This window comes from Oncorhynchus tshawytscha, linkage group LG03 (genome assembly GCF_018296145.1).
Source record: "Oncorhynchus tshawytscha isolate Ot180627B linkage group LG03, Otsh_v2.0, whole genome shotgun sequence".
NCBI lineage: Eukaryota > Metazoa > Chordata > Actinopteri > Salmoniformes > Salmonidae > Oncorhynchus > Oncorhynchus tshawytscha.
This window is the reverse complement of record NC_056431.1, coordinates 256,363-284,014: the sequence shown is the minus strand read 5'-3', so window position 1 is coordinate 284,014 and position 27,652 is coordinate 256,363. Positions and strand designations below refer to the sequence as shown.

The following is a 27,652-nucleotide window of genomic DNA, read 5'->3' as shown; positions in this document are numbered from 1 at the left end:
CTTGGTCACTGTTGCCGCGTGACTAGGAGAATCTGTCAGAGAAATTACCATGACCTGAACACACACAAATACACACCAGTGTAACTTGACACCTCGCTGGCTGACCTCTGGAATGGACTCAGTCTGCCTTGAACTTCTGAGAGCACCGCGGGCACACAGTCCAGTCTGACCACATTCCAGGGGTGTGGCAGGAGAGAGTTAAAGACAGAGGCACTGCAGAACAGCACAACCAGGCAGCAATACGTACAGACAGGCAGAACAAAATCAAACATGTGTAGTAGCCATTGTGTGTAGTCAGTGTTTTATTAAGTTTCCAAATACAAAAAAACTTTAGTCTCAAGCCCAAACAGGTCAAGACACGGTACATACATACCTGTCACATCTCATATAATTGTGGATAAATACCTGTGACATATTAAAAGTTGCATAAATAACCTTCAAGTATTCAGCCAGCGTCCAGACAGAGCCACCTTCAGCTTTACATTCTCTCCTCTCCTAAATATACACCACCATGAGATATACAACCTCATATGATGCACACCCTTCATCTGACCTATACAAGCCTAGAACCACACCATGGTTAGTGTCCTGCCAACAGTGACTAAGTCTGTCTCTGTTTTAGTCACTCCTGGAGGTTTGGCATGAACATGACAGGAGATGGTTACAGTTCAATTCCTAATTCCATGGTTACCTCAGACAGAGATCTGACACCAGCTAGCAATGATTCACTGTTAAAAACTAAAAAGTTAACTTTTAAAAAACATTTTTTATAGAATACACACCATGTAAGCATGATGACGTTAGTATACCATATCCCCCCGTATGAGAGTATCATTGTCAAAAAACACGAGAGGTTCAACCACTATGTTCCTTTTAAACATGTATACTCTGCAACCCTAAAACAATAAACGTCTCATCACACACCCCTCTCTCTCTCCTCTACAGAATACCACCACTCCTTCAGTCTGCTGTAGAATCTCTCAGACACACTCAGCGCATAACAAACCTGATTCCTGTGGGTGAGTAGTTGTGATAGAGGTGTTAGTGCTGGATCTAAAGCTTGCACACTACGTAGCTCTACTGGTTCCTATCTTAGTGACACCGTCTGTCTCAGAGCAATAACATCTGCTTTATAGACACAGGCAGTTATTCCTCTCTAAGGTTGACAAAATAGTCCATGTTTGAAATCAGATTAAAAACATTTTAAATAAACATTTTTCAAAATATAAGATAACAAGAAGTGTGCCTGGGAGCTCTTGGCTGTCCGTCTGTAACAAGTATAAAGGACACGGATCCATCCAATGACAGAACACAGACAGACAGAGCCCTACTATGTAACAGCAGAGCCATGCGGTAGAGCCAGGATGGAGGCCAGTTGCAGCTCTAGAGCAAGACAGATGCTGCAACTGCACAGCACAGAATCTGTGATATGAAAGAGGGAGGGATGTTTGTAGAGGAGTAGACAGGCCAGATTGAACAAACACAAAGGCTGCCACCGTATCATTACCTCAATGCTCAGACAACATAGTTATAAAGCAGCACACTCTTTCGGCACAAATTAAAGTTTCCTATGGGCAGAGACTGTGACAGAGCAGAGAAGCAGAATGCTGCAGGGAGGTTGATCAAATATCCTTTAAAAAGCTTCACACACACACCAGGCCACAACACTCAGAAAAGAGCCAACTTGTGATCAGTATCAGCAAGCATTTCAACAATCCACATGACCAGGACTGTGTGCTCACATGTGCACATACTGTACACGCACCTCTTCAATAACAATCCTAAAATAAGGAGTCCGAAGGTAGGCAGTCCTCCCTCTGCAGGGTTAGTCCATTAACAGTATGTTTTGTGTGTGTTTGGTCAAATAAAGATTAGAGCTTAACCATGTGTCTGTAGCAGGACCCAGTCCTCACATCAGTGTTTTTCCTGTTCATGTCCACGTTCCCCTCTGATAGGCTGAGCTGGCTCAGGACTCCCCCCCTTGGCGCTGGTGTCCAACCACGTGGGGGTTGAACTGTGTGATGATGATGGTGATGTCGTCGCGGTACATGCGGGCCAGTTCCTCAGGCAGAGACAGCATCTTGGACAGCGTCTCGTGGTCCACTGCTCCAAACTCATTGTTGCCCACCGCGTGGCGAATCAGGTGGGTGGCAGCGTTCTGGTCCTGGAACGCTAAGGAGGCACGGGCCTTCCTCTCAGCCAGCAGCCCCTGCATCTGTCCCAGGGTGACATGGTAACCCCCCACGGTGAGGGGCTGGCGCTGGTGGACCCCCGTTAGATACTCCCCTACGATCCGGACCACCTCCTGTCGATGGAGCGTCTCCCACAGCCCGTCTGTACCCAGCACCTGCGGGAGGAGGGACAAAGACCTGTCGTTAACAAAATGAAACTTCTAACTACATAACTTCAGATATAGGTATGTTTTAATGGAGCACCTTGCAAGTTTCTGTTCAAGAAAAGACAACAAAGCCTTATAAATGAATGAATGAATGAAATCATGAATTGGTCAATCAGTCAATTGACCAATCCTTTGTCTCTCACCAGGAAGCGGTCCTGAGGTCGGAGGCGGTGGTGTGTGATCTCAGGCTCGGCCGTGAGGTAGGGAGGGGTGTGGTAATTGGGGGGGATGAACTTGGTATGTTCGTTGTCATGGAGCTGGTCTGGTCCTGACTCCAACACACCTCGCTGCAAGTCAATGCTCCACTTGAACTTCACATCTCCAAATGCACGGAACGGCATCAGCAGGCCCAACAACCGGTCCTGGCAGAGGGAGAGAAAGAGATAGAGGATATATGTTGGTTTTTACTTTATGTTTAACTGACCTGCTGTGCCACTGTTCTCTCTGTATGTGTAACGGTACTGACCTGCTGTGCCACTGTTCTCTCTGTATGTGTAACGGTACTGACCTGCTGTGCCACTGTTCTCTCTGTATGTGTAACGGTACTGACCTGCTGTGCCACCGTTCTCTCTGTATGTGTAACGGTACTGACCTGCTGTGCCACCGTTTTCTCTGTATGTGTAACGGTACTGACCTGCTGTGCCACCATTTTCTCTGTATGTGTAACGGTACTGACCTGCTGTGCCACTGTTCTCTCTGTATGTGTAAAGGTACTGACCTGCTGTGCCACTGTTCTCTCTGTATGTGTAACGGTAGGTGTGCCACTGACCTGCCTGTGCCACTGTTCTCTCTGTATGTGTAACGGTACTGACCTGCTGTGCCACTGTTCTCTCTGTATGTGTAACGGTACTGACCTGCTGTGCCACTGTTCTCTCTGTATGTGCCCACTGTTCTCTCTGTATGTGTAACGGTACTGACCTGCTGTGCCACTGTTCTCTCTGTATGTGTAACGGTACTGACCTGCTGTGCCACTGTTCTCTCTGTATGTGTAACGGTACTGACCTGCTGTGCCACTGTTCTCTCTGTATGTGTAACGGTACTGACCTGCTGTGCCACTGTTCTCTCTGTATGTGTAACGGTACTGACCTGCTGTGCCACTGTTCTCTCTGTATGTGTAACGGTACTGACCTGCTGTGCCACTGTTCTCTCTGTATGTGTAACGGTACTGACCTGCTGTGCCACTGTTCTCTCTGTATGTGTAACGGTACTGACCTGCTGTGCCACTGTTCTCTCTGTATGTGTAACGGTACTGACCTGCTGTGCCACTGTTCTCTGTATGTGTAAAGGTACTGACCTGCTGTGCCACTGTTCTCTCTGTATGTGTAACGGTACTGACCTGCTGTGCCACTGTTCTCTCTGGATGTGTAACGGTACTGACCTGCTGTGCCACTGTTCTCTCTGGATGTGTAACGGTACTGACCTGCTGTGCCACTGTTCTCTCTGTATGTGTAACGGTACTGACCTGCTGTGCCACTGTTCTCTCTGTATGTGTAACGGTACTGACCTGCTGTGCCACTGTTCTCTCTGGATGTGTAACGGTACTGACCTGCTGTGCCACTGTTCTCTCTGTATGTGTAACGGTACTGACCTGCTGTGCCACCATTCTCTCTGTATGTGTAACGGTACTGACCTGCTGTGCCACTGTTCTCTCTGGATGTGTAACGGTACTGACCTGCTGTGCCACTGTTCTCTCTGGATGTGTAACGGTACTGTACGGTACTGACCTGTCGGATGTGTAACGACAGTCTTCTTCTCTCAGAGGGGGTGCTCCCCCTGGATGCGGGCCACCTCGTTCTCATTCTGGGCGTTGTGGTCGTTGGAGAGCGTGTGAGCGCTGAATGAGCCGTCCTCCTCCTGGACCCCCAGCACCGCCCGGCCGTCGCCCGTGTTCGCTACATACCTACACAACCACAGTCAGAGGATTCAGACACTCAGTCAGAGCAGACAGATGGAGACCAGGCAGTACATATGGGAGCCAACAGAGAGAGATCCGTGGCTGTGGACTAGAGTACGTACAGGTCGGATCCATCGATGTGAGCTACGCAGGCAGTCGCTCCAGAGAAGGCCACTCTCAAAACCCAGTAGTGGAGGAAGGAATTGGCATCTCCCACCTGGACAAAACAACATAGGGATCAGCAGTGCACATTTCTACCCAGGGCTGGATACTATGGTAACACAGAGACATCGATGGACAGAGGATAGAAGTCAAGGGGATAGAACATAGTCTCTCACCTGAGCCTCCAGAGACAGGTCACTGTCCAGTCTCTTAAAGGCACTCAGCAACGCCTCTCTGGGCCCTAGGCTCTCCCCTGGACTGGGAACACAATCACATACTACAATCAACTCCAACACTGAATAATGATCCATGTTTAATAACATTACTGATGCATCCTTATTACCCCATGTCTGTTGAGGTCTATGACTTGCTCTGTGTGTGTACCTGCTGAGGTCTATGAGTTCCTGTGTGTGTGTGTGTGTGTGTGTGTGTGTGTGTGTGTGTGTGTGTGTCTGTGTGTGTGTGTGTGTGTGTGTGTGTGTGTGTGTGTACCTGCTGAGGTCTATGAGTTCCTGCCAGTAGGTTCTGAGGCTGTTGAAGTACATAGTCTGTGCCTCCCTGGTGAAGTAGTCGTTGGGGTGTTTGTGCCACTGCAGGATGGGGCTGAGGGGTCTGCCTGCCTCTACTGCAGCCTCCAGCTCACACAGGGTCTCATGGGGCATCAAGGACATTGCTACGTAGTAGAACAACCTCTCACTCAGCGCCTGAGAAACAGACAGGTAGATGTTTTACTGCACATTAAAACTAACTCGCAGATTATACACAATGACAGCAGAAACTTTACCTGTGCACAGGCACAGCCCGCATGGCCGTCGAACACTCCCAGCAGCATCCCCCGCGTCTGCAGACAGGTGGCAGCGCTGCGCCGGTCCTCGATGGGTGCGTTGGCAGGCAGCTGGTTACTGTCGAACCCCATCACCGACGACACATTCTTACCATCAAACTCTGGAACCTAGAACCAAAGCACACACTCATATTCTTATGGTCTCAGCGCAATCGTGAAGCTGTACTCATTGTATGTAAATGTGTGTATTGTCCTGCCCTACCTTGAAGCTGTACTCATTGTATGTAAATGTGTGTATCGACCGCCCCTACCTTGAAGCTGTACTCATTGCATGTAAATGTGTGTATCGACCGCCCCTACCTTGAAGCTGTACTCATTGTGTGTAAATGTGTGCATCGTCCGCCCCTACCTTGAAGCTGTACTCGTTGTGTGTAAATGTGTGTATCGACCGCCCTTACCTTGAAGCTGTACTCATTGTGTGTAAATGTGTGCATCGTCCGCCCCTACCTTGAAGCTGTACTCGTTGGCCTTGAGGATTGAGTTGACCTGTGGGGGGGTGAGATTGTAGCTGTGGAGGTCAGGGCTCCTCCTGTAGCCACGCACGGGCATGGCTGTCGGCCTTATGGGGTGGGGCTGCGACGAGGTGGGGCAGCAGGGGAGCTGGCGTTGGCATGGGAACAGGGCGGAACCCCAGAGCTTCGCTCGAGGGAAGCCTCGGAACAGCTGTGATGTCACGGGCATGGTGGCTCGCTCTGGGCACACACACTCTCAGAGCACCGCCACACACACACACTCTCTCAGAGCACCACCAACACTCCTACACCTACGGTAGACACCAGGAACTGTGAGCTATGGGCAAAAATGCAGCTTGTGTCATCTGTATCATTCAGTCTACACAACCACAGCTGACTATGGCATTTTGATTGTGTACACACCTCTCATTCAGTCAGTGTACATAAATTACTGACACGTAGTAACAGAGCTCTCGACAAAGGTACCATTACAGATCCATACAAACAAAAGTGACATGCAAATAACATAACGGATCAAGACAAGCAGTTCTATCTTCCAACTGTATTTATTTTGATTGTGTGGTGAATAAGGGAGCTGGAACCAGTGACTTTGCTACAAGGAAACCTCCTGTGCAATAAAAGTCTGAGCCTCTTGGCAGAGGCTTTATAATGCTTTGAGGCAGGTTGCACTCCAACAATGGAACACTGCATTCCAGTACTAGCGGACTAGTGTGACAGACTGGCACTAGGTTGCCAAGCTGTGTTGCGCCATAAAAGAGCCTTGCACCTCTACAGCAGTGCTAGTTCACCTCTACAGCAGTGGTTCTCAAACCTCTCCCCAGACTTTTCACAATTTAGATCTAGCTCTAAACTAGCTCACCTGATTCACCTACACAAGGCTTGATGATTAGTTGAAAGGTTGAATCAGGTGTGCTAGTTCTGGAATAGATCAAATACATGAAATGGCTTGAGGTCCCAAGGACAGGTTTGAGACCTAGTGTGCTACAGGGGTCGGCCACCGCTAGTCGTCTTCCAGGCTTTGTTGCTCCATGAAAGAACCTTGCCCCTCTACAGGGGTCGGCCACGGCTAGTCGTCTTCCAGGCTTTGTTGCTCCATGAAAGAACCTTGCCCCTCTACAGGGGTCGGCCACGGCTAGTCGTCTTCCAGGCTTTATTGCTCCATGAAAGAACCTTGCCCCTCTACAGGGGTCGGCCACGGCTAGTCGTCTTCCAGGCTTTGTTGCTCCATGAAAGAACCTTGCCCCTCTACAGGGGTCGGCCACCGCTAGTCGTCTTCCAGGCTTTGTTGCTCCATGAAAGAACCTTGCCCCTCTACAGGGGTCGGCCACCGCTAGTCGTCTTCCAGGCTTTGTTGCTCCATGAAAGAACCTTGCCCCTCTACAGGGGTCGGCCACGGCTAGTCGTCTTCCAGGCTTTGTTGCTCCATGAAAGAACCTTGCCCCTCTACAGGGGTCGGCCACGGCTAGTCGTCTTCCAGGCTTTGTTGCTCCATGAAAGAACCTTGCCCCTCTACAGGGGTCGGCCACGGCTAGTCGTCTTCCAGGCTTTGTTGCTCCATGAAAGAACCTTGCCCCTCTACAGGGGTCAGCCACGGCTAGTCGTCTTCCAGGCTTTGTTGCTCCATGAAAGAACCTTGCCCCTCTACAGGGGTCGGCCACGGCTAGTCGTCTTCCAGGCTTTGTTGCTCTATGAAAGAACCTTGCCCCTCTACAGGGGTCAGCCATGGCTAGTCGTCTTCCAGGCTTTGTTGCTCCATGAAAGAACCTTGCCCCTCTACAGGGGTCGGCCACGGCTAGTCGTCTTCCAGGCTTTGTTGCTCTATGAAAGAACCTTGCCCCTCTACAGGGGTCAGCCACCGCTATTTGCCTGACAGACTATATATAGTCCTGTGAAGAGGGTCTGACATTTGCTCACTCCTGAAAACCCAATCTTGTCCTACTGAACTAGATTCTCTCTAACGGCATAGGCTATCCCTCTCTCTGCCCTTTCCGCCTCCTCGATTAGGACCCCAGGGAGAGGGACTACTGTTATTGTAACAGCTAATGGGGATCCTAATAAAACATGAACAAATACAATAATTACACTATAATTAAAGGTGCAATCAGCAGTTGCTAAATTAATGATATGGACCCATCGATTCTTGAAGAATACAACTTAGAAAAGCCTCCATCTTAGTTCAACTGACACACTCCCATCAGAACCCAAATAAAAGCTTGTTAACCTTCAATGTTTGTAAACAAAGTAAATGTAAACAAACATTATAAAGCCTCAAAACATGGTTAAAACTATTATTTTGATATCATGGATGGTCAGTCCTTTCATCCATAGCTCTGTCTATGAATTTGAGAGTAGATACATTTCTCCAGTCCTATCCCTCCGATTTCGCTTTCTGATTTACGCTTTAATCTAGCTATTTGTAGCGAAGGAGCAATGCGTGCAGCTGCTCTGGTCGGTCGAAAGAGACCCAGGCACGGCTGAACTACACGGAACCACCCGGTACTAGTTGAAATACCGCTCAAACCTCCAGTCTATGACCAGTGACCACGGCCTATCCCTGGCTAGGCCTGACTGCTACAGATTTGTCATATTGATTACAGTACAGTTCAGAGTCAGTTTTCTTTGTACTTAGATTAAATCGAGATCAATATCTACATAGTTCCCAATAGCGAATAATCCCAAATACAACCATAATTAAAGCCAGCACATTGTTACGTATTAATTTGATGGGCCGACAAAGTCTACTCTACTGCTGGGTAGTAACGTTGGCTAGCGATGATCTAGCTATGCGTCACCGCAAACCAGTTTAAAACACCACTCCTCCTTCAGTCCTTGTACATTATGGTCACGGTAACAAAGCTCACAACATATAACAGAAGTTAGTTATCAATGCGTTAACACATACTGCACAAAAGTAACATGCCAAACACATTTATCTTGCCACCGACCTTATTCTCAGAGTTTACTATTTCGTTTTCCTACGCTACCCACCCTCCTGCATCTCTCTCCAGCTCACAACATACTACACGCTGATTGGCTCACCTCTCTGACAGAGGAGCTCTAACTGGCTTGTTAACCCTTTGCACGCTGCTGGGGGTGTGTGACATACTTTCAAGCACCAAAATTATGTCTAGATCTCTATTCATCATGAATTATTTACAAAATAACACCCAGTGTAGTAAAGGAACAGGTGAACAGAACCTGCTGGCTGCAGCTCCTACTGGCCCTGGAGCAGAGCTGGGCCTACTCTGTTATCTAGTTTTATAGCACCATAATAAGGTCATCACACTTCAGCAGAAGAGATGTTTCCTGGCACGTTAGGTTAGTAAATGATGATGCCACTACAGCAGCCAATAGCTAATGTGTGGATGGTTTGAAGTACCACAATCCTTCTCTCATCTACCTTCACCTCCCTCCATCTTTTCTCTCTATCTACAGGACCAATAACAGAGGAAGCGAATGAAGAGACAATATAAAATCAGACCCATTGTTTTAATTTGTAAAAACATATCACAGAGAAACTGAATTACAAAATGTACATCATCGACCCTGTGAAGAACATGTACAAAATACTGTGTAAACAAGTAGAAAAGCATTTGTCAAAAAAAAAAAGAGCCTGCCAAAGCTGTAAACAAAACAATTAAACCACGCTAGTCACACAGCTATCAAGGCATGGCATAGTCTATACCACTCAAGCTCAACTCTGGACCAGTTCCATGGCTTTTCTTCAGATTTAGAGCTGGGACACCAGGTATGTGTAATTAATGATCAGGTAGAACAGAAAACTAGCAGGCTCCAGACCTCGTAGGGTAAGAGTTGAATACCTCTGTTACACTTTTTCTCCATCTCTAGCAAACACAGCTGATTATTCAAATTGCATTCTAAACTGAAGATCATGATTAGTTGATTATTGGAGTCAGGTGTGTTAGCTGGGGCAAAACTGTGACACCAATCAGCCCCCGAGAACTGGAATTGCCTGGTCTATACTTCCACCATTCTGACAGCAGAAACTAGATCAGGAATCTCTGGTCCACCAATGTTTTATTGGCCAAGTTTCTCCGCCCAATACCGTTACGGATTAACCGAAAGATCTAGAATAGAAAATAAAATGTTATTTTTTTGCTGTTATACAACTAACACAAACAAAGACAAGTACACTCACAATACTGACCATTTGCTGTACGTATGTGAGTACGCCTGCCAGTATGAAGCTCTGTGCTCCCAGGTCGACCACACAGAAGAAGAGCGTGTCAAAGATCAACAGAGTGGCTTCGTTCCCATAGAACAGCACGTCACTGAACGAATGGGACTCATCTGTTGAATAAAGACATATTTCAGAGGTCATACAGGTGCCCAGGCTTGTTCACAGACCACACTGCCATTTATCTGCAGCCCACACAGTGTGTGTAATGTAGTAACATAGACCGCATATTATTGTTGTATCTGCCATGTTTTGAGATATATGCAGTACCAGTCAAAAGTTGACACACCTACTCATTCAAGGGTTTTACTTTATTTTTTAAACATTTTTCTACATTATAGAATAATAGTGAAGACATCAAAACTATGACATAACACATATGGAATCATGAAGTAACCAAAAAAGTGTTAAACAAATCAAAATATATTTTATATTTGAGATTCTTCAAAGTGGCCACCCTTTGCCTTGATGACAACTTTGCACACTCTTGACATTCTCTCAACAAACTTCATGAGGTAGTCACCTAGATTGTGTTTAAATTAACAGGTGTGCCTTGTTAAAAATGTATTTGTGGAATTTATTTCCTCCTTAATGCCTTTGAGCCAATCAGTAGGGGTGGTATACAGAAGATAGCCTTATTTGGTAAAAGACCAAGTCCATATTATGACAAGAACAGCTCATATAAGCAGAGAGAAAAGACAGGTGTGCTTCACAGTAGGAACCACACATGCGGAGATCATCTGTTCACCTACTCTGTCTCACAAAGACACGGCGGCTGGAACCAAAAATCTCAAATTTGGACTCATCAGACCAAAGGAAAGATTTCCACCAGTCTAAAGTCCATGTCTTGTGTTTCTTGGCCCAAGCAAGTCTCTTCTTATTATTGGTGTCCTTTAGTAGTGGTTTCTTTGCAGAAATATGAGCATGAAGACCTGATTCACGCAGTCTCCTCTGAACAGTTGATGTTGAGATGTGTCTGTTACTAAAACTCTAAAGCATTTATTTGGGCTGCAATTTCAGAGGCTGGTAACTCTAATTAACGTATCCTCTGCAGCAGAGGTAACTCTGGTTCCTTTCCTGAGGTGGTCCTCGTGAGAGCCAGTTTCATCATCGAGCTTAATGGTTTTTGCAACAATTTTCAGATTGACTGACTTTCATGTTTAAAAATAATAATGGACTGTCATTTCTCTTTGTTTATTTGTGCTGTTCTTGCCATAATATGGACTTTTACCAAATAGGGCTATCTTCTGTATACCACCCATACCTTGTCACAACAAAAATGACTTGCTCAAACGCATTAAGAAGGAAAGAAATTCCACAAATTAACAAGGCACACTTGTTAATTGAAATGCATTCCAGGTGACTACCTCATGAAGCTGGTTGAGAGAATGTCAAAGTGGCTACTTTGTAGAATCTCAGATATATTTTGATTTAACATTTTTTTTGGTTAGTACATGATTCAATGTGTTATTTCATAGTTTGTCTTCACTATTATTCTACAATGTAAAAATAAAGAAAAACCCTTGAATGAGTAGGTGTGTCCAAACTTTTGACTGGTACTGTATATACATATAAACTATTGGAACCAAGATTGAAAAAGAAGTGATGTTGGCACAAGATGGAGGGAAGGTTGCAGCATAACCGTTGTAGAAGATGCTCTTGTCCATAGGCTCCAAGAACTCCATCCCTATGACTCTCTCAAAAAACAGTTTGTCTCTCACAACGTATTCCATGTCCCGATGGGCCTACAGAGAATACAACATAACATCAGGAAAGGGTGTGTGTGAAAATATTTAGAACAGATCCCAGGAAGTGACTCATGGTGTGTGGTATGTTTATCTTACATGGTCTATGACAGATCCTAGGAAACGGTTCATGGTGTGGTATGTTTATATCTTACATGGTCTATGACAGATCCTAGGAAACGGTTCATGGTGTGGTATGTTTATATCTTACATGGTCTTTGACAGATTCTAGGAAACGGTTCATGGTGTGTGGTATGTTGATATCTTACAAGGTCTATGACAGATCCTAGGAAACGGTTCATGGTGTGGTATGTTTATATCTTACATGGTATATGACAGATCCTAGGAAACGGTTCATGGTGTGGTATGTTTATATCTTACATGGTCTTTGACAGATTCTAGGAAACGGTTCATGGTGTGTGGTATGTTTATATCTTACATGGTCTATGACAGATCCTAAGAAATGGTTCATGGTGTGTGGTATGTTTATATCTTACATGGTCTATGACAGATCCTAGGAAACGGTTCATGGTGTGTGGTATGTTTATATCTTACATGGTCTATGACAGATCCTAGGAAACGGTTCATTGTGTGGTATGTTTATATCTTACATGGTCTTTGACAGATCCTAGGAAACGGTTCATTGTGTGGTATGTTTATATCTTACATGGTCTTTGACAGATCCTAGGAAACGGTTCATTGTGTGGTATGTTTATATCTTACATGGTCTATGACAGATCCTAGGAAACGGTTCATGGTGTGTGGTATGTTTATATCTTACATGGTCTATGACAGATCCTAGGAAACGGTTCATTGTGTGGTATGTTTATATCTTACATGGTCTTTGACAGATCCTAGGAAACGGTTCATTGTGTGGTATGTTTATATCTTACATTGACTTTGACAGATCCTAGGAAACGGTTCATTGTGTGGTATGTTTATCTTATCTTACATTGACTTTGACAGATCCTAGGAAACGGTTCATTGTGTGGTATGTTTATCTTATCTTACATGGTCTATGACAGATCCTAGGAAACGGTTCATGGTGTGTGGTATGTTTATATCTTACATGGTCTATGACAGATCCTAGGAAACGGTTCATTGTGTGGTATGTTTATATCTTACATGGTCTTTGACAGATCCTAGGAAACGGTTCATTGTGTGGTATGTTTATCTTATCTTACATGGTCTATGACAGATCCTAGGAAACGGTTCATTGTGTGGTATGTTTATCTTATCTTACATTGACTTTGACAGATCCTAGGAAACGGTTCATTGTGTGGTATGTTTATCTTATCTTACATGGTCTATGACAGATCCTAGGAAACGGTTCATGGTGTGTGGTATGTTTATATCTTACATGGTCTATGACAGATCCTAGGAAACGGTTCATTGTGTGGTATGTTTATATCTTACATGGTCTATGACAGATCCTAGGAAACGGTTCATTGTGTGGTAGGCTTTGGTGCTCTGGTCAAAGGGGTGTCCCGAGGCTGCGTCCACCAACCGCGACGGTCCATTTCTCTGTTAGAGACAAACACAAGATATACCTTTGAACAAGGTAAATATTTCCATGCCCTTGAGTGTACCTGACCCATTGAAGTCTACGAAGTAATCTGAAATTGTAGATCATGAAATGTGTTGTAACCTGAAATAATATGAAAACTGTGACAACTACATTTTTAAAAGCTTCAGACAGAGGCACGTTAAAAGTGGAACAACGTAACAGAATATTCTGATAGAAACACATGGCATAGAACAGACATGAATATCTTTCCTGTTGATTATGATGATCTCAAACAACACACAGACACACACAGCCCCACCCTGCTGAGGGGCTCCAGGATGCGGTCGTACTGCAGGCGTAGGCGGCTGGTGATGGAGATCTGGAAGGTCTGAGTGTCTGTGTTGGGAAGGAGACCTCTCTGACCACACAGAGACTCCTACAGAGAGAGAGAGAGAGAAAGGGTTGAATAGCTTTTTATATCGGAACGAAATACACACATCCCAATTCCACACACACACACACACACACACACACACACACACACACACACACTCTCTCTCTGTCTGTGTACGTACGGCCTCTCTCTTGAGGTTGATGTTCATCTCCTCCATGTTGGTGTCAGCGTGGCCGTGGACGGAGCGCCCGTGGATGTAGTAACCAAAACACCTGTGGGACAGCAGCAGCACCGAAATCTAAGACAGAAGAAAAAAGTTGTTTAAATGACTGATAGCATTAAAACAGCAGCAGTTCATCAGCCCATCTCACTTTTACAAAATGTGCACGGCAGCTGAGACACTATGCTGGTGAGAGTGATACTCACGTTGCTGATAGAGCATAGGTCCACAAACTGACGGATCTTATCCTCCACAAAACGCTCATGGAAAGCAGAAGAAAAAATGATCTGCAGAGAGAAGGTGAAAGACACACAGAGTGAGAAAGCCTGTCCAGAGACCCACTCTGGTAACAGGTCCGACCAACGTCTGCAGTTCAAAGGGGTGTACCTACCTGCAGCAGTCCAATGCAGAGCCAGAGTGTGGCGGCCAGGCCATAGCGCAGTGTCAGGCTGTAGGGAGGGGCGTAGGACTGAGGGGGGCGCTGGAGATCTGACCAGGGGTCCCTAAGGGCCAAACTAGAGAAGCCAACCACCTAGAAACAGAGGGAGAGAGAAAGAGAGAGCAACAGAGTCACAGAGAAAGAGAGAGCAACAGAGTCACAGAGAAAGAGAGAGCAACAGAGTCACAGAGAGAGCGTTAAGAAAGTGATTTGAAATGTATCAGGGGAGAATGCTGCCATTTCTCTGATGGGAAAGAGAGAGTCACAGAGAGAGACACAGAGGGACAGAGAGAGACAGAGAGACACAGAGAGAGAGGAAAGGAAGATGTGTGTGTACCTCCAGTAGGAAAAGCACAGCCATGATCTGGAAGGTGGGGCTGATCTTGCGTATGGTTTGAATCTCATTCCACTCGTTGGCCACAAAGTAGGTCCTCCAGATGCTGACAGGAGAAGGGCTGTGCTTCGCCTCACCGTTGCCATTGCCTGACAACAACCCAAATCATGGTCACGTCTAATTCAGAGAGACAGAGGGGTAAAACAACTTTCAGAGAAAAGGGGAAAAGGCGTTTTTTGACTACGTACCCTGGATGGTCTTGTTGGCTTTGCCGCGCGGTCTCTCCCAGTCTATGAAGAAGATATCCACTGACAACTGCTGGATCAGCTTATGGAGAAACTGCACAGTCTGGAGGACAGGAAGACAATTTAGACCAGTGGTATTCAAACTTTTTCAGCAGGGATCCCATTTCTATGGGCAGAATTTCTCGTGACCCCACCCCAAATCTAATGACCGATATATCGATATCGGCCAATAATTCCACCGCTATTCAATAAATAGGATGAAAAAGGCAAATATGTTCCTTTTCCCCCCCAAATGTATTATTAGGATTAGGAGGCTCCAACACAAGGTTACCACAGGAAAGTGGGAAATCACTTCCTCAGCAAAACCTCTCACTATCCAAATCTGCATGTGCTTCAGGGAAGAGAACAGAGTTGTGAAGTAGCACAGATCCATGAACAAGTGACTGCTCAGCTGAAGTGTTTTCCCCATAAAACCCAAGGGTTATTCTTTGACTGTGCATGTTGTTTTTCCGAAAGTTGGGTCAGAATCTGTGTGTGGGTTTGGGTGTGTGCATGTGGGTTAAGTCATGTGTTCTTCCTAGGTGTGGATTGACGAGGCCTTCATATCTTCTATTATGCCATTGGCACCTATGCCGCCGCCTTGGGAAAAACTGTCAGAAAAATAGATGATTTGTTTCATGAAATAATAGATCATTAAGATCCTTGGCATCCTAACACTGATAGACATAGGAGTTGGAGTGCAAGTTTCAACAGATTCACCTATATTAACACCAGCCCTATTTTCCTGACAGTTTTCCTATAGGTGTGCCACAAGGCGTTATCCTTAGCGTTGGCACACAAAACAAAAAAGTATTAGAATTTTGGAACTAGATGTTTCTGCACGTTTGAGGACGTTACAGCATGTTATCCCACCAGTGGTGAGAACCTGCTGTAGCTCTTATTACCATCATCTATGCCTTAGTTGGTTTTAGGTGGTTTGAACCAATTTATATACTTACACAACCTTAAAAATCTGTAAATTGACATTTTACATCAACAAATAACATTCAATTCATTTTTATCTCTTACAAAATTAGGAGAACCAATATAAATAATTTACTAAATCACATTTACTTTTTAAAAACGTGGTGACCCCACTGCAATTCCCCCGCGCCCACACTAGGGGTCGCTCCCCCGACGTTGAATATCACAATTTTAGACAAATAGAAGCATACACATAACACAAGCTGTCAACAGGGTGGGATGGTCTCACCTTGAGAGCAAAGGCACAGCCCACATACGCCACAAACCTTTCCTCCTGCAGACCTGGTAACGGTAGCAGCACTGAGACAAAATGCTGGGCCTAGACACACACACACACACACACACAAATGTTTTTAATGTTCTTGTGTAGGAGGGGGAGAGGAAAAGAGGAGGGGAGGAGAAGAGAAAGACTTGCCTCCACTGTCTGAGTGTGCAGCCCAGGAGAAGAAAGAAGAGAAAAACCTTGAATAAAATCAGAATCCGTATAAACAGGAGTAAAGACCAGAGACAGGTCAGAGGTAAAGGTGTACAAGAGAGGGAAAGGTCTGTTAGTGTGTGTGTGTGGTGTGTGTCTGTCTGCGGGGGTCTCTGTCTACCTTATAGAAGATGAGCCAGTACAGGCCTGTTCCCACGGTGATGAAGAAGAAGACGTTAGCCAGATCACCAGCGTAAAACAACAGGAACTTCAAAACGGTCTGAGAGCAAGAAAAAGAGGGGTGAGAGAGAAAAATAGAGAAGGAGAGGCACAGAGAGAGAGAGAGAGAGAGAGAGAGGGGTCAGGGAAAATATATGACAAACATGCAATCGAATTCTACATTTAAATAAATGCATTTGGGTGTTTAAAGTTAATGGTTACTTTCTACTTTTAAACTCGGACAAAACAGAGATGCTTGTTCTAGGTCCCAAGAAACAAAGAGATCTTCTGTTGAATCTGACAATTAATCTTAATGGTTGTACAGTCGTCTCAAATAAAACTGTGAAGGACCTCTGCGTTACTCTGGACCCTGATCTCTCTTTTGACGAACCTATCAAGACTGTTTCAAGGACAGCTTTTTTCCATCTACGTAACATTGCAAAAATCAGAAACTTTCTGTCCAAAAATGATGCAGAAAAATTAATTCATGCTTTTGTTACTTCTAGGTTAGACTACTGCAATGCTCTACTTTCCGGCTACCCGGATAAAGCACTAAATAAACTTCAGTTAGTGCTAAATACGGCTGCTAGAATCCTGACTAGAACCAAATAATTTGATCATATTACTCCAGTGCTAGCCTCCCTACACTGGCTTCCTGTTAAGGCAAGGGCTGATTTCAAGGTTTTACTGCTAACCTACAAAGCATTACATGGGCTTGCTCCTACCTATCTCTCTGATTTGGTCCTGCCATACATACCTACACGTACGCTACGGTCACAAGACGCAGGCCTCCTAATTGTCCCTAGAATTTCTAAGCAAACAGCTGGAGGCAGGGCTTTCTCCTATAGAGCTCCATTTTTATGGAATGGTCTGCCTACCCATGTGAGAGACGCAGACTCGGTCTCAACTTTTAAGTCTTTACTGAAGACTCATCTCTTCAGTGGGTCATATGATTGAGTGTAGTCTGGCCCAGGAGTGTGAAGGTGAACGGAAAGGCTCTGGAGCAACGAACCGCCCTTGCTGTCTCTGCCTGGCCGGTTCCCCTCTCTCCACTGGGATTCTCTGCCTCTAACCCTTTTACAGAGGCTGAGGTTGAGTCACTGACGTGATCTTCCTGTCTGGGTTGGCGCCCCCCTTGGGTTGTGCTGTGGCGGAGATCTGTGTGGGCTATAATCGGGCTTGTCTCAGGATGGTAAGTTGGTGGTTGAAGATATCCTCTAGTGGTGGGGGGTGTGCTTTGGCAAATTGGGTGGGGTTATATCCTTCCTGTTTGGCCCTGTCCGGGGGTATCATCAGATGGGGCCACAGTGTCTCCTGATCCCTCCTGTCTCAGCCTCCAGTATTTATGCTGCAGTAGTTTATGTGTCGGGGGGCTAGGGTCAGTTTGTTATATCTGGAGTACTTCTCCTGTCTTATACAGTGTCCTGTGTGAATTTAAGTATGCTCTCTCTAATTCTCTCTTTCTTTCTCTCTCGGGGGACCTGAGCCCTAGGACCATGCCTCAGGACTACCTGGCTTGATGACTCCTTGCTGTCCCCAGTCCACCTGGCCGTGCTGTTGCTCCAGTATCAACTCTTCTGCCTGTGGCTATGGAACCCTGACCTGTTCACCGGACATGCTACCTGTCCCAGACCTGCTGTTTTCAACTCTCTAGAGACAGCAGGAGCATTAGAGATACTCTTAATGATCGGCTATGAAAAGCCAACTGACATTTACTCCTGAGGTGCTGACTTGCTGCACCCTCGACAACTACTGTCGTTATTTGACCATGCTGGTCATTTATGAACATTTGAACATCTTGGCCATGTTCTGTTATAATCTCCACCCGGCACAGCCAGAAGATGACTGGCCACTCCTCATAGCCTGGTTCCTCTCTAGGTTTCTTCCTAGGTTTTGGCCTTTCTAGGGAGTTTTTCCTAGCCACCATGCTTCTACACCTGCATTGCTTGCTGTTTGGGGTTTTAGGATGGATTTCTGTACAGCACTTTGAGATATCAGCTGATGTACGAAGGGCTATATAAATAAATTTGATTTGGTTAGAAGTCGGGGTTACAGGTTAAAGGTCAGGTACCTCCATGTCAATGAGAGGAGAGCCAATCCTCCTCTTCCAGCTGGCTGTCTTCACCAAGGAATACAGAACAGAAACGCCACCCAACACACCTAGGGCGATCTACACACACACACACACTAATCATTATGGTCTTCACTATACATGCAATCGCAACAGCATTACCCTTCTCGTTCTCTGCCCCCTGGTTACTCACATCAGTCTTCATGTGAGCCTCAGTCTGGTCCATCTCATAGTCCACAGCAAACAACACCTAGAACACACAGAAGTTACAGTGGGATCAGGGATGTGTGTGTGTGTGCTGTGAGAAGGTGTGTGTGTGTGTGTGATGTGTTACCCACAGAGACAGTCTGTGTGTTTGGGGCAGTGATGAGGACGTCTGAGTAGGTCACAGAGAGGAGAGGAGGGAACACCTGTCCCTTCTGAGTCCCTGGCACCAGCTGAAACCTATGTCATAAATACACACACATGTTTTCACACCCTGCTGACATTGATGAATGCGTGTAGTCCTACATGGATGTGTGTTTGTGTGTGCAACTCACCCAATCCTGATGCTGCTTGCGATGCGTATGACTTTGGCAGAGAGCCGAGGCTCTTCTCTCTCCCACTCAGAGTGTCCACCAGTAACACACGTCTCGATAGGTACCAGTCGTTCAAGTTACCTACACACACCAGTTATTCAAGATACTTGTTGAGGGAGAAAGGATTTAAAACAAATGTACCCCCTCCCACATTCACCTTGGTTGATGAACTTCCTGTTGTATTCTTGGTTGAGGTTGCGTGTGGGAAGGGGGAGCAGTCTCCTGTCCTCTCCTCGGCTCAGATCCACAAACACATCGTAGAATAAAGGCTCAGCATAAACACGCAACAGGTCTGCTACGGAGAGAACACACTACACACACACAGACACATACGTAATAGAATTGGCGCTAAGTGAGAACGCAAAACAACTGTAACCATGAGAAAACACCACAGCACATGTTGACGAGACAGAGACAGGGCTTGACTTGGGCAGGAGTTCACCGGATCTGAGTCCCGGCACCTCAAATGTTCTACTGCTCGAGCTCCTGTTCCTCTTATAGAATATTATCTCAAAAGTATTGTGGAGCTTCTGCACCTAAATACTGTATAAACAGTAGTGGCATCCAACATGATTACCGGAACCCATTTCAGTTCAAGTCAAGCACTGGATAGAGGTAGAAACTCACAGTCTCCTGGTAGGCCGTGCCAAAGGTGTAAGCTGCCTCCTGTCTCCTGGCGGTGTCTGGACAGAGCTGGGAGAGGAGACAGTCACTTTCCTCAAGTCAAAACTAATAATGATAACGACTGATCTATGACTGAGCTGTATCATGAAACACTGGCGTCTCAACACTGGAACCAGCAGTGTGATGGAAAGAAGAACACCTTTAGGCTAGACTTGTGTGTCACTAAGGGCTCTGCTCCCAACCTCAGGTTGTTACAAATATTACTACAGTAGACAGCTCAGCTTGAAGGTCAATATGAATGGGAGTCATTATGAGACTGCAAAGTGTGGCAATGCAAGACTAGCCTACACTAGTCAGGCTCAAGATGAACTTCCTGTTTTACCTGCAGGTTGTTTCCTCCCACTTTCTCCCATTGGAGGAAGTCTCCTCTGGCGTTGTAGACAGCAGCCACTAGGTTGATGTCTGTATTCTGAGAAAGAGAGACAACGCATGTAGAATCGGAGTGATCATCATAGGTGATATGGTAATAGTGTTGGGTCAATGTGTGTGTTACGGACCCTGTTGCGTCCCTTGAAGCTGAATCCAGTGGGAAGTGGCTCTGTCTGCAGCACGCGGTTGGCCAGACCCGGCTGGTCCCCGTAGTAAAGCCATGGGAGATTGGCTCTCCTAAAGTCACAGGGGCAGGAATGGACAGTTCCATTGACTGATCTACTCCAGATTTTACATCATTGGTTGAAAACAGTGGTTAGAAACTCCAGAGCAAGAGTAGATCTTCAGAAGATGTTTTAGGGGTTATAGGTTAGGGGTCAGGAAAAGGGTTAGAGGTTACCAGTAGGATATGTCCTGTGTAGATCCCAGGGCTGCGGTAGCTCTGAAGATGGTGTTGTAGAGACCACAGGCATCGTTGGCCACACTGCTGAAGGAGTGCATGTTCATCACACACATGTTCCCCAATGCCTGGCATGCTGTCAGGTTAGTATACACCTGTACAATGCACACATACCAACACGATCAGGTCAGAGAACACCTGCAGGACACGCCACACACACGGACAAGTGCACATAGACCGTCCAGGGACAGAAAGGTGAACAGGTATTTGAGAGGCTGTATATTTTACCAAGCAGGCAGCTGCTGAAGAGTAGAGGTTTGTGGAGAACCATGCTGATTGCACAGGAAGGGACTACAGGGGGAACATACCAAACAGTGTTACTATAACTCCACAGTCACATAACTACAGCAGGCTCACTGATGCTCTGGGCCCAGTTTTTCAAAAATTACAGTATCTACCTGGATTTTGCCTATCGGATAGGAATAAAACAGAGAAATAGAATGAATACAACGGAATACACCATTCAAGTAAATTATTCGTTCTATTTCTATGCATTTAATCTTATTCGATAGACAACATCCAGATAGATAACATTTGAAAAACTGGGCCCTGTTGTGTTGCCTTACCAGCTCAGCATAGTTGACATTAGGGTTCACAGCTGTAGGGAGGTTGTTGGGAGGGAAACACATACCTCCAGCCTGTACAGAAACACGACATATGATTCACGGATGCTCTAGACTTGTATTTCATTTTAAACCCATACATGACACACACGTGTATTATAGAGGGTGGGCTCACCAGGATGTTGGAACCACACACACAGGACTGAGAGGTGTTGATGAGGGAAGCCTGGCATCTCTGACACCTGACAGAGACAAGAGAGCAGAGTCAGACAGAGACAAGAGAGCAGTCAGACAGACAGACAGACAGACAGACAGACAGACAGACAGACAGACAGACAGACAGACAGACAGACAGACAGACAGACAGACAGACAGACAGACAGACAGACAGACAGACAGAGACAGTCAGACAGAGACAGACAGTAAACAGTTCAATCAGCAGAATCTTAACAAGTCATGCCATCTGAGAGTTTAGAGCAGAGACAGACAGAGACAGTCAGACAGAGATAGCCAGAGACAGTCAGACAGACAGACAGACAGAGACAGTCAGACAGACAGACAGAGACAGACAGTAAACAGTTCAATCAGCAGAATCTTAACAAGTCATGCCATCTGGGAGTTTAGAGCAGAAATATCAGTTGTTCTGCAGGAAGACTTGGCTGTGTCTGGTACCTGTCTCCGTAGCTGTTAGGGGCTGAGAGGGCAGGTTCAGCTCCGTTACACACCTCACACCTGGCCTCTTCCAGAGGGTTCCCCTGGACATCCCGCTCCACTATAGTACAACAATACAACATTAGCATCACACAGCGGCGCACCATAAACACCATCACATCCCCTGTAGACGTGGCTCCTCCAGCTGCTGTCTCACCCAGTATACTCCCAGTTTTACTCACCCAGTATACTCCCAGACGGGCACTGACAGGTTCCCTGCTCAGTCAGACTGCCCGGACAGAGGATACACCCATAGCCATCCTCTGTTACTGCCTACAGGAGACAGGCAGAACAACACATGCAGCACCAGCACCAGCACCAGTGGGGGCTGCTGAGGGGAGAACAGCTCATAATAATGGCTGGAATGTAGCAATGATGTAACCATGTGTTTGATACCATTCCCCTTATTCCTCTCCAGCCATTACCATGAGCTGTCCTCCCCAACTACGGTGCCACCAACCCCCTTTGTTCAGCACACTTCCCAGGACAATCTGTATTGACTGAGACCTTTAAACTGGTCGGTGAATGATAAGTAAATTGAAATAGCACTGTATTATATGGTGTGATGTACTGTCTAGTAGTACAGAATAAGAATATACCGGTTTTTCTAGTGGACACTGCTGACAGGTGATGGAAGCTCCGTTGGTGGCGAGAACTCTGAACCCAGTCACACATTCACAAGACAGACCTGATGAAGGAGGAGAGGGTAATTGGTTAACACAAGAGATTATAACAGTGGACACAGCTGTAGGTTACGTTGTAAACCATCAGTGCCATTTCTCTCAGCAAACAATACCTGCAGCAATCTTATTGACTGATGAACCAGCTAACATAGTCTACATATAGGACAATGCAACTAGCAGGCCAGTTTACACTATATTAGCTGCATTATCATCCAATTCTAACCAGCTAGCTAACCAGGTGGTTTACTGCAATACACATTCCTCCCTTATGATTCGCTACTGCTGTAGTTAAGTACTATTTAGCAAAGAAGGTTGAGCCTGTTCTATTCTTACACGTAACGTTTTAAGCAAAGCGATTGACTCTACAACAAACCCAGACTGGAGTGGATTAGCGTACTGCTAATTAGGTAGCCCGTTAGTCACAGTACAACCAACAACACCATTGATAACGCACCAGTTGCACTCGTACTCTGGTTCGGTCCGCATTTCACACAGGACTGACTGGAGATGTCGTAGAACTGTTCCACGCTGCAGTCTGAAGGACGCTGAAACGAAATCGTAAACTGCTGGGAGTGAAGTAGGTTTGATTTTATTGTTAGAAATAGTGCCAATCCGCACACAAGTAGCATCCCCGTTGCCATGGTAGAGAAACTGACTTCCTGTTATTTTACCCACAACCCCTTCTGTCTTTTGGGGCGTGTGCTCGCGCCACTTTTCTCGCGCCTCCCTACTTCCCCATAAAATGCGCACATGTGGCAACTCGTGCACAGTTAATGTGGTCGGGCTCTTAAAGAGACAAAATTTCGACCTATCAGCATCACACAAAATTACGATATAAAATGTTAAAATACAGAGGAGCCAGGGGTTGTTATGGTTTTCACCTGGTAAGTAATTTGAGGAGTTGAGCTGTTTAGCTTTTTAACTCAAATATTCTTAAATGTCTCATTTCACAGCCACGGTGCCTCCGGTCTAACTAGCTAGCCAACCAGGTGTTCATCATAATAATGTACCGCGTGCCAGCGTTCATCAGTTGTGTTGTGGGTTACTTAACGTGTTTAATTTCTCTGTGGAAAATCTGGAATTTGGATGTTCTTAATATAAGTAAAAAATGTGCCCATTTAAATGTTTATCCTTTTGTTGCTGTTCTTAATGTATCTGCTTCATGTTAAAGACCCTTTTTTGTATCCGTTTCCAGACCTCTGTTTGCCAGATAAAAGGAGTTAAATATGACCATGTACTTCGGTTGCAGGGTCTGAATATTGAGGCCGGGGCTGAAGACATACGAAGATTCTGTTATGGGTGTAAGATGGCACAGTGATGCCATCTGTTGGTAAATGTTAATTACTGCAACTCTTGTGTTTTACCGGTGTGCTTGAGACCCGGATGTGTTGTCATGTACTGAACAAGACTGGTTACTCGCATCAATGCCTCTGTCTCGTCATTTAACATTCAAACAGATTCTTTACCAACTTACACATCCCAGAAGGTGGTGTATATACACTGCTCAAAAAAAGAAGGGAACACTTAAACAGCACAATGTAACTCCCAAGTCAATCACACTTCTGTGAAATCATACTGTCCACTTAGGAAGCAACACTGATAGAATAGACAACAGGTGGAAATGATAGACAATTAGCAAGACACCCCCAATAAAGGAGTGGTTCTGCAGGTGGTGACCACAGACCACTTCTCATTTCCTATGCTTTCCTGGCTGATGTTTTGGTCACTTTTGAATGCTGGCGGTGCTTTCACTCTAGTGGTAGCATGACACGGAGTCTACAACCCACACAAGTGGCTCAGGTAGTGCAGCTCATCCAGGATGGCACATCAATGTGAGCTGTGGCAAGAAGGTTTGCTGTGTCTGTCAGCGTAGTGTCCAGAGCATGGAGGTGCTACCAGGAGACAGGCCAGTACATCAGGAGATGTGGAGGAGGCCAACAACCCAGGGGCAGAACCACTACCCCCACCTTTGAGCAGGAGGAGCACTGCCAGAGCCCTGCAAAATGACCTCCAGCAGGCCACAAATGTGCATGTGTCTGCTCAAACGGTCAGAAACAGACTCCATGAGGGTGGTATGAGGGCGTGACGTCCACAGGTGGGGGTTGTACTTACAGTGCAACGCCGTGCAGGACGTTTGGCATTTGCCAGAGAACACCAAGAATGGCAAATTCGCCACTGGCTGCCTTATAAAGTTTGGGCATGCCCAGGACGCATGTGATGCTCTAAGCTTCAACCACCAGCAACTGGGCCACATCAGCGTGAAGGTCGGTGGGGCCTCTGAGGAGATGTGGAGCTATGCCGTCCAGCAGTGTCAGAACCCTTCATATGACCCCTTGTATAGGCCCACAACTCAGAGAGATAGAACCTTGTACAACCCCCAAGAAATACCCTCGTATACAATCCAGAGAGATGGACCCTCATTAGAATCCAAGGAAATGCAGCACCAGGAAAGGGCAAGGCCCTCATACAGAACCCAAAGACAAAGCTTGTATGAGCCTGACAGAGAAACACACAGGATTTGGGCCAAGAGGCGCTCTGAGGACAGGTCACGGTCAGCGAAGAGGCCCAGATCCTGTGAGTCCCCGAGCATGGAGTATTGTATTATGGCCAAAAATCTATCCAAAACAATAACGAAGAATGAGATAAAATAATTGTTTGGCAGTCCGAACATCACCAACAGCAAAATATTACACTTACTGTATAAGGATAGCGAGAGGACAGATACAGCGTTTGTAATATTCGACCAAAAGAAGATGCAAGCCATGAAGATGCAAGCCATGTTGTCAACTGGGAGACACCATGGCAACCCCAAGACAACACCAACAGTGTCAGAGCGAAACGAGGAGAAACATCAGATTGAGACCCAGGGTGAGACCGTTTCCCACAGCACAGACGTGTTTACGTACGAAACTGCCAGTCATACGTGCTGAAAGTGGGAATAATTTTTTCCCCCTGCGACCTTCCTCTGACTGAACAGTTGATCTACATTCTGCATGATCAAGATGGCAATGGCATCGGTGAGGCTGTGGCTCAGTTTAAAACTGAGCATTTTGCCACACAGGCCCAGAAACGACATGACAAGACATATGGGGACCAGAGTGCTGCTCACCTGTATCAGCTTCCAGCAGATGGAGGACATTGACAAGGAATGCGTAAGGAAAGACGACCTACTCCTCATATTTACATTTGTCATTTAGCAGACGCTCTTGTAGAGCGATTTACAGTCGTGAGTGCATACTTTTTCCTACTGGTCCCCCGTGGGAATTAAAACCCAAACCTTAGCGTTGCAGGCGCCATGCTATACCAACTGAGAAATACTGGACAACTGTTGACCAGAGCCACATGGGGATCTGGTTGGAAGTAGTGGACTCTATGGGGGATAGGGTGTCATCTGAGATTGTCCCTGAAACTCTAAAGATGGCACTTAAGTATGGGCTCATCACTGGAATGAGCATCCTTGAGTCGTAGTAGCTTCGAGAAGTGTTAACCCCATACCCTCCAGTCAGTCAACAGTTAATTTGGACAAGTCTAAACTGGATATGAGTCAATATCCATTGTTTTTGAATGATTCCAACTTTAATTTCAAGACCTCCCATGGTATAGAGACCCTTTAATATTTCTATAACACCAATGGCGGCAAATCACTCTACACCTACATGTTGATTTAAATGCATTTCAGACTGCAACATTGTGACAATGTTTGAAAACCAGCAACAGCATATCAGGCAACAGGACAGCATTTAATTTCTCTTCCTACATTCCTTATTTGTTTTATTGGAATTTTCATTCCAAAAATTACTTTTTGAAACCAATATTTTATTTTTGGCACTAATTAAATGTTACCCGATTCTGTTACCGAAGTGACCTGATTTTGATTAACTCTTACACTGTTTTCAATTATTCTAGTATGTCAATTCACTCCATTTATGGTAGATTTAAGGTCAACTTGAGAGCCAGCAACATTTCTCACACAGCTGGAGAAGCATAGATGACACCACTGAGAGTTTATTTTCAGTTCCCTATTTTGTTGGATCAGATAAAATACAACTCATGGAATCCCCTGGGTGATGCACAGTTCCAGTTTTACAGCGAAGGAACATCCTCCATACTGTGCATTTGGAAAGTACTCAAATGGATTAAATACATTTTGCCCCTCAATCTACACACAATAACCGATATGGCCAAAGCGAAAACAGGTTTTTTAGAAATGTTTGCAAATTACAAATAAGAAAACATACCAAAATTGAGCTCTGGTGCATCCTGTTTCCATTGATCATCCTTGATGTTCCTGCAACTTGTTTGGAGTCCACCTGTGGTAAATTCAATTGGAGATGATTTGGAAAGGCATACCAGTCTATATAATGTCCCACAGTTGACAGTGCATGTCAGAGCAAGAAGTTTGGAACCACCAAGACTTCCTCGAGCTGGCAGCAGTCGGGGGAGAAGGGCCTTGGTCAGGGAGGTGACCAAGAACCCGATGGTCACTGACAGAGCGCCAGAGTTCCCCTGTGGAGAAACTTCCAGACGGACAACCATCTCAGTAGCACTCCACCAATTAGGCCTTTATGGTAGAGGCCAGACGGAAGCCACCCCTAAATAAAAGGCACAAGACAGCCCACTTGGAGTTTGCTAAAATGCACCTGGTCTGATGAAACCAAGGTTTAACTCTGACGCTTGGCATTCAGGCCACATCTGGTGAAAACCTGGCACCATCCCTACGGTGAAGTATGGTTGCAGCATCATGCTGTGGGGATGTTTTTCAATGGCAGGGAGACTTATCAGGACCATGGGAAAGACTAACAGAGCAAAGTAGAGATCCTTGATGAAAACCTGCTCCAGAGTGCTCAGGACCTCAGACTGGGGCAAAGGTTCAATTTCAACAGGACAACGACCCTAAGCACACAGCCAAGACAACCCAGGAGTGGCTTCCCGGACTTGAATCCAAGCAAACGTCTCTGGAGAGACCTGAAAATAGCTATGCAGTGATGCTCCCTGTCCAATCTGACATACCAAAGACAACTCA

General features: G+C 45.8%; 2 protein-coding genes and 1 long non-coding RNA gene across 3 annotated transcripts; 1 reads left to right on the top strand and 2 right to left on the bottom strand.

Moving 5' to 3' along the window:
• Window positions 1–284: 284 nt before the first annotated feature.
• Window positions 285–8,783, bottom strand: LOC121841015 (pyruvate dehydrogenase [acetyl-transferring]-phosphatase 1, mitochondrial-like). The gene is given in 8 exon segments (XM_042306824.1): window positions 285–2,347; window positions 2,542–2,765; window positions 4,135–4,298; window positions 4,415–4,509; window positions 4,631–4,712; window positions 4,947–5,158; window positions 5,239–5,406; window positions 5,746–8,783. Coding segments are annotated over 8 exon segments (1,560 nt in total). The 5' UTR covers window positions 5,980–8,783; the 3' UTR covers window positions 285–1,966.
• A 458-nt stretch (window positions 8,784–9,241) lies between these two features.
• On the bottom strand, window positions 9,242–23,320 carry LOC121841013 (meckelin-like). The gene is given in 29 exon segments (XM_042306815.1): window positions 9,242–9,859; window positions 9,940–10,082; window positions 11,612–11,714; window positions 13,131–13,238; window positions 13,541–13,657; window positions 13,797–13,913; window positions 14,042–14,122; window positions 14,227–14,367; window positions 14,612–14,757; window positions 14,857–14,956; window positions 16,106–16,195; window positions 16,473–16,571; window positions 18,582–18,680; window positions 18,775–18,831; window positions 18,920–19,025; window positions 19,121–19,154; window positions 19,157–19,240; window positions 19,317–19,470; window positions 19,787–19,852; window positions 20,166–20,252; window positions 20,341–20,449; window positions 20,613–20,767; window positions 20,901–20,963; window positions 21,239–21,310; window positions 21,411–21,477; window positions 21,908–22,007; window positions 22,129–22,219; window positions 22,546–22,634; window positions 23,084–23,320. Coding segments are annotated over 29 exon segments (2,946 nt in total). The 5' UTR covers window positions 23,271–23,320; the 3' UTR covers window positions 9,242–9,778.
• Window positions 23,321–23,352: 32 nt separating this feature from the next.
• Window positions 23,353–24,050, top strand: LOC112241906. The gene is made up of 2 exons (XR_006080053.1): window positions 23,353–23,513; window positions 23,825–24,050. It is a non-coding gene; the product is annotated as an uncharacterized LOC112241906 (long non-coding RNA).
• Window positions 24,051–27,652: the final 3,602 nt, after the last annotated feature.